General features: G+C 47.7%; 1 protein-coding gene across 4 annotated transcripts in view; it reads left to right on the forward strand.

Annotated features, from left to right (window-relative positions):
• The window catches only part of esrrga (estrogen-related receptor gamma a), a 124,811-nt gene extending 113,686 nt beyond the window's left edge, over nt 1–11,125 (forward strand). For all 4 annotated transcript variants that reach the window (XM_045723399.1, XM_014210264.2, XM_045723398.1 and 1 more), the window contains exons 7-8: nt 5,089–5,358; nt 10,191–11,125. In XM_045723399.1, the coding sequence (XP_045579355.1) occupies nt 5,089–5,358; nt 10,191–10,435 (515 nt within the window). In that variant the 3' untranslated portion in view covers nt 10,436–11,125. The remainder of the gene's footprint in view (nt 1–5,088; nt 5,359–10,190) is intronic.
• Nucleotides 11,126–12,477: the final 1,352 nt, after the last annotated feature.

Here is a 12,477-nt window from a genome sequence, read left to right on the forward strand (position 1 = left end):
GCCAGAGGAGGTGTAATGTGTGTGTGTGTGTGTTTGTGTGTGTGTGTGTTTGCACGCATGCTTGCTTTTGTGCGTGTGTGTGTGTGTGTGTGTGTTAAGTTTTGCCTGCCAGCTCCCATCTCCCGTTCCGTCCCCTGCTGAGGAGTGGGGTATTAAAGACCCCCTTAAGAAATTCATCCTTAATCCCTTCTGATGATTTTATTAAGAAGTAGTGGAGGTGCTGCCAACTGGCTCACACTGCTCATTTCGTGTGTGTGTGTGTGTGTGTGTGTGTGTGTGTGTGTGTGTGTGTGTGTGTGTGTGTGTGTGTGTGTGTGTGTGTGTGTGTGTGTGTGTGTGTGTGTGTGTGTGTGTGTGTGTGTGTGTGTGTGTTTGCCAGCCCTCCACAGTTTCTAATGCGATCAGCAATGTTAGCAGTAGTGGATAGTAAATTAACAGTTGTTTGAAACAATAGCCTGCAACCCCAACATAATGAGCTATCTGCCACTACTGATCTGCTTTGGGAGAGAGAGGAAGAAACCATGCTGCTCACACACGCCTCACACACACACACCTGACGCTCAAACACACACACACACACACACACACACACACACACACACACACACACACACACACACACACACACCGTCATCTCCTGAGGAGTCTCAGCACAAGAGATGTTGTTAAGCGTTTCTTCCTCATCTGCTGGTTCCACCTGCTGAATGCCTCAGCTTATAACACACACACACACAACACACACACACACACACACACACACACACACACACACACACACACACACACACACACACACACACACACACACACACACACACACACACACACACACACAACGTTCTGTGAGTTGGAGACAGATGTGCACCTGGACAGCCCCCTCTGTGTGCCTCCGGAAGGCTTATTTAGACACACACACACACACACAGACATACACACACACACACACAGGTGTGAATGAGCAGGTGTGTGAGCAGAGGAGAGAGGAGAGGACAGCTGTGAGGTGAGATGTGAGTGGGCAGGTGTTCCATTATAGAGCGAGGGAGAGACAGAACGAGAGAGGGAGAGAGAGAAAGCGAGGGAGAGACAGAGACCGAGATACACATGTTAGTAAATCTGTTCTGCAATATCATAACCATACTGACTTCTTCCATTTGTGTTCAAGATCCAGCCAACCCAATAACACAGCGATCTAGAGAAAGAAAACATTTGCATAGATACAGGGGAAAGATGTAGAGAAAAAAGGTAGAGGTGACAGAGTGGGGGGAAGTCAAGAGAGAGGAAGGAAAGACAGAGTGGGGGAAGCCAAGAGAGAGAAAGCAAAGGCAGAGTGGAGGGAAGCCAAGAGAGAGGAAGGAAAGACAGAGTGGGGGAAGCCAAGAGAGAGGAAGGAAAAACAGAGTGGGGGGAAGCCAAGAGAGTGGAAGGAAAGACAGAGTGGGGGGAAGCCAAGAGAGAGGAAGGAAAGACAGAGTGGGGGAAGCCAAGAGAGAGGAAGGAAAAACAGAGTGGGGGTAAGCCAAGAGAGAGGAAGGAAAAACAGAGTGGGGGAAGCCAAGAGAGAGAAAGGAAAGACAGAGTGGGGGGAAGCCAAGAGAGAGGAAGGAAAGACAGAGTGGGGGAAGCCAAGAGAGAGGAAGGAAAAACAGAGTGGGGGGAAGCCAAGAGAGAGGAAGGAATGACAGAGTGGGGGGAAGCCAAGAGAGAGGAAGGAAAGACAGAGTGGGGGGAAGCCAATAGAGAGGAAGGAAAGACAGAGTGGGGGGAAGCCAAGAGAGAGGAAGGAAAAACAGAGTGGGGGAAGCCAAGAGAGAGAAAGGAAAGACAGAGTGGGGGGAAGCCAAGAGAGAGGAAGGAAAGACAGAGTGGAGGGGAGCCAAGAGAGAGGAAGGAAAAACAGAGTGGGGGGAAGCCAAGAGAAAGGAAGGAATGACAGAGTGGGGGGAAGCCAAGAGAAAGGAAGGAACGACAGAGTGGGGGGAAGGCAAGAGAGAGGAAGGAAAGACAGAGTGGGGGGGAAGCCAAGAGAGAGGAAGGAAAGACAGAGTGGGGGGAAGCCAAGAGAGAGGAAGGAAAGACAGAGTGGGGGAAGCCAAGAGAGAGGAAGGAAAGACAGAGTGGGGGGAAGCCAAGAGAGAGGAAGGAAAGACAGAGTGGGGGGAAGCCAAGAGAGAGGAAGGAAAGACAGAGTGGGGGGAAGCCAAGAGAGAGGAAGAAAAGACAGAGTGGGGGGAAGCCAAGAGAGAGGAAGGAAAGACAGAGTGGGGGAAGCCAAGAGAGAGAAATGAAAGACAGAGTGGGGGGAAGCCAAGAGAGAGGAAGGAAAGACAGAGTGGGGGAAGGAAAGTGATAAGCAGAAGACAGGAGGGATGGTGAGTGAGTCCGAGAGAGGGAGCGAGTGAGAGACACGAAGAGGGAGAGAGGAGAAGAGTAAAGAGAGAGTAGGAGTTTTCAGACTAGCAATTAGAGTGTGAGGGGTGGTGATGGCTAGCATTGATCCATGGTGTGTGTGTTCAGTTGGAGATAAGACACCTCCGTCCCCAGAGGAGAGCCCTGGGCGCTGGGATAGGGAGGAGGAGGAGGCCCCTGGTCACCATGGGTATAGTGCTGGAGAGGCTAGATGAACTTCCTCTGGCTTCAACACATGGCCCGAATGACAATGATGTTTAGGCCAGACCCAGACCTAGATCCAGACCTAGACCCAGACCTAGACCCAGACCTAGACCCATACCTAGACCTAGACCCAGACCTAGACCTAGACCTAGACCTATGCCCAGACCCAGACATAGACCCAGACCCAGACCTAGACCCAGACCTAGACCTAGACCTAGACCCATACCCAGACCTAGACCAAGACCTAGACCGATACCTAGACCCATACCTAGACCCAGATATAGACCTAGACCAAGACCCAGATATAGACTTAGACCCAGACCTAGACCCAGACCCAGATATAGACCCAGACCCAGACCTAGACCCAGACATAAACCCAGACCTAGACCCAGACCCAGACCCAGACCTAGACCTAGACATAGACCCAGACCCAGACCCGGACCTAGACCCAGACCTAGACCTAGACCCAGACCCAGACATAGACCCAGACCCAGACCTAGACCCAGACCTAGACCTAGACATAGACCCAGACCTAGACCCAGAACTAGACCAAGACCTAGACCGATACCTAGACCCAGATATAGACTTAGACCCAGACCTAGACCCAGACCCAGATATAGACCTAGACCCAGACCTAGACCCAGACATAGACCTAGACCCAGACCTAGACCAATACCTAGACCTAGATATAGACCTAGACCTAGACCCAGATATAGACTGAGACCCAGACCTAGACCCAGAACCAGATATAGACCTAGCATAGACCTAGAACAAGACCTAGATCCAGACTCAGACCTAGACCCAGGCAGAGATATAGACCTAGACCCAGACCCAGATATAGATCTAGACCTAGACCTAGACCCAGACCCAGATATAGACCTAGACGTAGACCTAGACCCAGACCCAGATATAGACCTAGACCCAGACCTAGACATCGACTCAGACCCAGAACCAGACCTAGACCTAGACCCAGACCCAGATATAGACCTAGAACAAGACCTAGATCCAGACTTAGACCTAGACCCATACCAGATATAGACCTAGACCCAGACCCAGATATAGACCTAGACCCAGACCTAGACCCAGACTTAGACCCAGACCTAGACCCAGACCCAAATATAGACCCAGACCCAGATATAGACCTTGACCTAGACCTAGACCCAGACCCAGATATAGACCTTGACCTAGACCTAGACCCAGACCCAGACCTAGACCTAGACTCAGACCTAGACCTAGACCCATACCCAGATATAGACCTATACCCAGATATAGACACAGACTTATACCCAGACCTAGACCCAGACCCAGATATAGACCCAGACCCAGATGTAGACCTTGACCTAGACCTAGACCCAGACCCAGATATAGACCTAGACCCAGACCTAGACTCAGACCTAGACCTAGACTCAGACCTAGACCCAGACCCAGATATAGACCTAGACCCAGACCTAGACTCAGACCTAGACCTAGACCCATAACCAGATATAGACCTAGACCCAGACCCAGATATAGACTTAGACCCAGACCTAGACCCAGACCCAGATATAGACCCAGACCCAGATATAGAACTTGACTTAGACCTAGACCCAGACCCAGATATAGACCTAGACCCAGACCCAGACCTAGACCTAGACTCAGACCTAGACCTAGACTCAGACCTAGACCCAGACCCAGATATAGACCTAGACTCAGACCTAGACCCAGACACAGACCTAGACTAAGACCTAGACCCAAACCAAGACAAAGACCTAGACCCAGACCTAGACTCAGACCTAGACCTAGACCCAGACCAGGCCTTGAACCAGACCTAGACTCAGACCTAGACCCAGACCTAGATCCAGACCTAGACCCAGACCCAGACCTAGGCCTAGAACCAGACCTAGACACAGACCTAGACCCAGACCTAGACCTAGGGACTAGAACCAGACCTAGACCCAGACCTAGACCCAGACCCAGACCCAGACCTAGACCCAGACCCAGGCCTAGACCCAGATCAAGTCCCAGACCTAGACCCAGGCCTAGACCCAGGCCTAGACCCAGGCCTAGACCCAGGCCTAGACCCAGACCAAGTCCCAGACTCAGACCTAGACCCAGACCCAGACCTAGACCCAGACCCAGACCTAGACCCAGACCCAGGCCTAGAGCCAGATCAAGTCCCAGACCTAGACCGAGACCCAAACCCAGACCTAGACCCAGGCCTAGACCCAGATCAAGTACAAGACCTAGACCCAGGCCTAGACCCAGACTTAGACCCAGACCTAGACCCAGACCCAGACCAAGTTCCAGACCTAGACCCAGACCCAGACATAGACCCAGACCCAGATCTAGACCCAGACCTCAGAACAGCTGAGCACCATACCTAGTCCTAGACCCAGACTTAAACAGCAGCCTAATTTTTGTTCTGAATTGATTGTATTATCCAGTGGGTTTAACCTCTTTTTCTCTCTCTCCCGCTCTCTCTCTCTCTCCCTCCCTCAGGTTTCTCCACACTGTCGCTGGCAGACCAGATGAGTCTACTGCAGAGTGCGTGGATGGAGATTCTGATCCTGCGTGTGGTGTACCGCTCGCTGTCCTTCGAGGACAAGCTGGTGTATGCTGAGGACTACATCATGGACGAGGACCAGTCCAAGCTGGCAGGTCTACTCGATCTCAACAACGCCATACTGCAACTGGTGAAGAAATACAAAGCCATGAAGCTGGAGAAGGAGGAGTTTGTCACTCTCAAGGCTATCGCTTTGGCTAACTCAGGTGAGAACACACACACACACACACACACACACACACACACACACACACACACACACACACACACACACACACACACACACACACACACACACACACACACACACACACACACACGTCCACACAGTCCCTTCATCATGCACTCTCTTAAACCAACTCAGACAGGCACACTTCTGAGTAGCTGTTGGCACTCAACGACATTGTAGTAAATACTAAACAAGATTCTCAGAAATGGATACTGGATTTAAACCATAGCTGTAACTGTATTCCATAACTCCATGATTTCCTGTTATGCCTGGGTGTTGTTCCTGTTTCCAGTCTTGTTAACATCCTGAGTATGATTCATGCTTCCATCTAATCTCTATGAAATATCAAAGTGATATTTCATGTATTTCATTTTGAAAGCTGATATTACATTTGCCTCAGTGGTATAATGGTAAAACATTATGAATGAGTGCCCATCGTCTCTTGTCCTTGCTCTTGTAATACAAATATACAAAATGTAATAGTATAGTCATTTACCAGATGCTTTTATCCAAAGTGACTTAAGTGGCCCATGCTGGAAATAAACCCCCAACTCTGGCGTTGTTTGTTTCGTTCTCCAACCCATTTCTCCATTAGGGCTATCAGAAGGTATGTACGTACAGTGTCAGAAAAGAAGAGTTAAGATCTGAATCCTCCTCCTCCTCCTCCTCCACCTCCCCTCCTCTGCCTCCCCTCCTCCTCCTCTACCTCCCCTCCTCTTCTTCCCCTCCTCCACCTCCCCTCCTCTACCTCCCCTCCTCCACCTCCCCTCCCCCTCCCCTCCTCCACCTCTCCTCCTCTTCTTCCCCTCCTCTTCTTCCCCTCCTCCACCTCCCCTCATTTTGTTCCCTTCCTCCTCCCCTCCTCCACCTCCCCTCCTCCTCCCCTCCCCTACCTCCCCCCTCTCCTCCACCTCTCCTCCTCCTCACCTCCCCTCCTCCTCTCCTCTCCTCTCCTCTCCTCTCCTCTCCTCTCCTCTCCTCTCCTCTCCTCTCCTCTCCTCTCCCTCCCCTCCTCCACCTCCCCTCCTCCAACCCCTCCTCCCATGAGACTCATAAGAGAAGCACCATCAAAGAGGTGATTTAAATACATCCCCATAGCAGACACACACATTCAGACAGTGAAACACGCATCTGCACACACTCACACACAGACCTATCCCCCACCCTCTCCCTGAAGCGTAGTAGTGGCTGTCCCTTTTACAATTAGCATAGTGGTCTCCTCAGATGCCTGTTAAATAAGGCGCGATCATTAGGACCCCGCATGTCAATAACCGCCTCTGATGTCGTCCGGCATCGACAGTCCTGCCTAGCCCTCTTCCCCCTTCTCCCTCCCCCTCTCCTCCCGGTGACCCCATCTTTGAACTTTATCTTGATTGCCGGCCAGTAGTTTTCCCTTTAATTACAAGAAGGAAACTGTCAATAGAATCTGTTAAATGGGATGCAATGGGCGGCTTGAATGGGAGGACGGCTATTTGTTCAAATTCTCCAGCGCTCAACGTATTGACAGTTTGTTTTCTGGGGCCATATGTGGCGATCAATCTCGGGCCGGGCCCAGCCACGCTGAAAAATGAAAGAGCAGATTGCTTCTGCTGGCCGTGGGATGACGGTTCACTATTGGGCGAGCGGAGGATTGGGGGAAGAGTCTGGGAACATGGGAACGTTTCAGCCCTCCTGCCACAAGTGCACCCCAGAGAGGTCTTAGATGTGCGGCTCCTTAGAGAAATGTTTTTTTTTAATTGATTTTGTACTTAAGTGTTCATCCACGCTGTCGATGACACAGACGGAGACTGATAGCAGCTGGAGTCCTTCACAGCAGACTTCTTTGTGTGTGTTACATTTCTGCATGGGACTCATACTGAATATACTTTATATGTCAACTATAGGCCACTTTGGATAAAAATGTTTGCTAAGTGGTTACTGTTGGAGATTTATGTTAATGAAAAAAAATATATATAGGATCAGAAACTAATGAAGAAGTGATGCAGACAAGTTTATGATCAAAACTGTAAGGTTTTAGTTGTTAGTCAATATTCCTTTCAGTTTGTTATAGATGAGCCAGTGCAACAACAACAGAAAGCTAGCATTAGCATTTTGAAGGGCAGGGACATAATTAATTCTTTGAATGCTAATCGTCTGCATTAATGATGGGAACCCTTAAGAAATGCTACTGAACGTGATTCACATATAAAGATGTACGTGTGTGTGTGTTAACAGTCCTTGTTTAACCCCACTGCTCATTAGCAACATGCTACGCTAATAGAACACAGTGTTTCCTGCCACTTTAAGTCTGGGACACACACACACACACACACACACACACACACACACACACACACACACACACACACACACACACACACACACACACACACACACACACACACACACACACACACACACACACACACACAGAAGAATATCTACTTGCTATTATAATTGTCAAACACACTTGGGAGGAGTGCATCTCTTTCCTATAGAGCTAAGAAACATAAGTTATCCACACAATTACCAGGACATGTTTGACTAGCATGTTAATTTAAGTAACAGCCAAATCACATTAAGTCTCCTGTCACCTTAAGAGTTAATTGAATTCTCATTGATTTACTACTGTTACGCCATGTGGCATTTTATCTAACAGCAGTGGACAAACACCTTAGAATATGTTGTCAAATGTTTTGATTAGGAGGATAGTGTTTTACTGTGAAAAAACCCAAAAGCCACCTTGTTATAACTGAAATATGGAATTAGTTAAATTGACATCTTCACGATGTTCTAAAGAGCCTTCATTGTGGCCTACACCTTTCTACAGGAAAAATAAATAATATTATAATTTATGTAGTATTATAGAAACGGTTGGAATAGAGTGGAGACATACCGTGTGTAGTATTATAGAAACAGTTGGAATAGAGTGGAGACATACAGTACAGTGTGTAATATTATAGAAACAGTTGGAATAGAGTGGAGACATACCGTGTGTAGTATTATAAAAACAGATGGAATAGAGTGGAGACATACCGTGTGTAGTATTATAGAAACAGATGGAATAGAGTGGAGACATACCGTGTGTAGTATTATAGAAACAGTTGGAATAGAGTGGAGACATACCATGTGTAGGATTATAGAAACAGTTGGAATAGAGTGGAAACATGCCGTGTGTAGTATTATAGAAACAGATGGAATAGAGTGGAGACATACCGTGTGTAGTATTATAGAAACAGATGGAATAGAGTGGAGACATACCGTGTGTAGTATTGTAGAAACAGTTGAAATAGAGTGGAGACATACCGTGTGTAGTATTAGACTAGTCCACAATGCTCTAGCGAGAATACTTGGTGATACTTGATGATAATAGCGTGTCGTTTTTAATCATTTTGTTATAAGCCTTCCCCAAACCATAGCCCTAATCTTAACTACTAGGAATGAATACCTAAACTTAACCGTTTGAGTCGTTTCTGTTTTAACCCTGTAACCATGCGGAATTAACCCTGTAACTACCCGGAATGAAATTAACCATAATATGTTGAAGGGAAACAATGAGAGCTTGTTGCTCTGTTGCATGAATATGTGAGTGGCTCTGGTGTATACGTGTGTATGCATGTCGGTGTGCACGTGCGTGTGTGTGATAGTCAGATTGATAGTGTTACTGGCTCTGCAGCCCTGTAAAGGTGTGTGTGTAAGCAGTTTCCTGCCGGGGGGGCTCCTGTCGGATCACAGGTCACTTTTCACATGGCCAAAGCCCCTGTCACACACTCACTCATACACACACCGCCAAATCCTGGTGATGGATGACTGAGAGCTCGCTGTCAGAATCCTGGATCAGACACACACATATACCGGGTTAGAGTATTGACCCAAACAGAAGCATGAACATCTGAATGTGTCTTTGGGGCAGAGCAGTCTGTACGTGTACGTGTGGTGGGGTTTAGAGAATTGAACCAAATGGACACACTACAACTCAGCCACTCACACCCTCCAGCTATGGGACAGTAGACTAAAGCCAGTCGTTAAATCCTGTGTGCGTGCGTGCGTGTGTGTGTGTGTGTGTGTGTGTGTGTGTGTGTGTGTGTGTGTGTGTGTGTGTGTGTGTGTGTGTGTGTGTGTGTGTGTGTGTGTGTGTGTGTGTGTGTGTGTTTGCGTACACCCTCCTCTCCACCACAATGTTTGGTCAGTGTGATCTGTCAATAGTTGACCTGTGATTATTATTTAACATGCATGTTCCATTGATCGTCTGGATTGATCTGGTTTCAACTCTAAAGGCCAGCCTGCATTAAGTCATTTATCCCTGGGGAGAAACACTGCTAGGGTCAACCTGGACACATAGACAGGCCGCAGTAGCACACACACACACACACACACACACACAGTGATGGATGTACCCGATAGAGTACAACAGTGGTTATATACTGTGATCACCCCACCCACACTGACCTCTTGCTTGGACCATTAAGGGCCTGTGTGTGCATGTGTATGTGTGTGTGTGTGTGTGCTTGTGTGTGCGTGTGTTGGACTGGAGTTGTGAAATCCATCGCAGTACCACACCCATCCCCAGTGCTCATAAATGCTCCAGTACCGACTCAGTATGCTAATGACTGTGTTTGACATTACCCCTGAGACAGGAAAATACAGACAGGCCAGGCTATTGTTCAGCTGGGGAGTGTCTCTCTCTCTCTCTCTCTCTCTCTCTCTCTCTCTCTCTCTCTCTCTCTTTCTCTCTCATTCTGTGATAACATAGTCATGTAGTATGTGTAAAGATGAACCTCTATCTGCTTTATTTCCCCTCCCTCCCTCGCTCCCTCTCTCCCCCTGTAGACTCCATGCACATAGAGGACGTGGAGGCAGTGCAGAAGCTCCAGGACGTGCTCCATGAGGCCCTGCAGGACTACGAGGCGGGCCAGCACCCAGAGGACCCTCGTCGGGCAGGCAAGCTGCTGATGACCCTGCCCCTGCTCCGCCAGACCTCCACCAAGGCCGTGCAGCACTTCTACAGCATCAAGCAGGACGGCAAGGTCCCCATGCACAAACTCTTCCTGGAACTGCTGGAGGCCAAGGTCTGATTGGCTAACCACGTCGACAACCCCCAATATGTCAGTCTGTCAGTCGCACCCAGCCTCCTCCCATTGACCCCCCACCCCCCCTCCCGTAACCCCACATGACCCCTGAACCTCCCAAACCGCCGCCCACTGAGAGGGATGGGCGGGACTAACCTCTGAACTTTAACCCCTGACCTCTGTGCATAAGGGAAGACACTGACACTGAGACGAGACCTCTGCTGGAGGGCCGTATGTGTATAGATTATAGACAAGTCATAAACCAGTTACCATAACAACGGCCCTGTAAACTATTGACTATCAACCACGAGTCACTTATACATATAAGAATGATTAACGATGTGATTATTGACTATTGACTGATGAAAATGTTTAAACGAGGAATTTAAAAAAGAAAAGAAGAGAGACTGCTCTGCTTGTGTCAGCAGCAGAGAGACTGTAAAGCTTTCTTAACTTCTTCTCAGTTTCCCAACACAGTTTTTACAGGATGTGCTGTTGAAGAAAACGTTTGAAAATGAACAAAGACTTTTTGTTGATGATTTTCATGAAGAAATGTGTAATGGAGAAGAGAAGAGTGGAAAGGAGAGAGGAGACTTGCCCTGCCAAAGGATGGAGATCCATTCAGTGGATGCCAGCAAACTTTACTATCAGCCCCCGACACCTCCTGTTAATCTTAATATCTTCTGATACACCCCCCCCCCAGTACCCCACCCCCAGTATTTACCTCTTACTGCAGTCTGGCCTGCTTAACTACAGTATTATAACACACACACGCGTCACACCAACACACACACACACACACAGTCACACAGTCTTGTACAGCTAACCTTGTGGGGACACACACTTCAGTCCCATTCAAAATCCTAACCCTAGTTCCTAACCGTAACCCTTAACGTAATTATAACCCTAACACTAATTCTAACATTAATCCTAAACCCCCTAGAAATAGCACTTGACCTCGTGGGGACTAACAAAATGTCCCCAGTTGCTCAAATTTTGGTTCATTTACTATTCTTGTGGGGACTTCTGGTCCCCACAAGAATAGTTAAACACGTCCACACATACAACACACACACAGTCCCCATGTGCCAGCCTAATAACAGATCGTTGTCATCCCCCCCCCGGCCTTCCCTTTGGGTTTGTCCATTTTAATCACTTACAGCAATTAGAATCCCTCGTTGCCCTTTTCTGTTAAGTCTTCCAGAGGGTTCGTAGACATGATGTAGTGGCTTGATGATTGTCGTTACTTTTTGAGGGAGATGGGGAAGCTTTAGTCACTCATGCAATATGGACGAGAGGTATAGGAGCGCAGAAGGGACAGGCTCACATATTTATGGTTGTTTTTCAACTTGTTTGGTCTTATTTTTATTGAAATGAATAAGGGTGTAAATATATGATCCGGTCATCATATATGGTCCACATGATTCTTTTGTTTTGTTTATATTGTGTTAATAAGAAAGCAATCAATATATGTGTTTTTCTATCAGCTTTACCACTTTCAGCAATTCTATATGGATATATATATGGATCGACTCTTATCTTCTCTAAGCAATAGTCATTTAAAAGGAGGGTGCATATTAACATGTATGCAATTCATGTTTGTGCCAGTCTTCGTTGGGGGGGATGCTAGCATTTCTACCAGGTGTAGCTTCTCTCTGTGTGCTTGCCATAGGCTATTAGATGACATAGTCCTAGAATCAAACTAACCCAAGGCTAGGGAAGCACCATGAATGTGCAGGCAAGCAGGTAACTCATGCATTTGACTCTTAAGACCGCCATTGTACCAAGAACAGTAATCTGTAGCCGAGATATAATACTAGACTAGCACTTAGGAAAGCTTTTAACAGCGGTGGGCTCATAGGAAGGAATGAGGTTGGGATTTGGTCCAGGGTTTTTGAACGCAGATTAAGAACGCCAATATCCATAATCTAGATTATGATGTACTCTAATATAAAATGGTAACTGGTTACAGTTGAGAAGCTAAACGATAAGTCAAGTAATCTACGTCACTCTCTATAACAAATATGTCAGTATTATTAGTAAGGGGT

This window comes from Salmo salar, chromosome ssa09 (genome assembly GCF_905237065.1).
Source record: "Salmo salar chromosome ssa09, Ssal_v3.1, whole genome shotgun sequence".
NCBI lineage: Eukaryota > Metazoa > Chordata > Actinopteri > Salmoniformes > Salmonidae > Salmo > Salmo salar.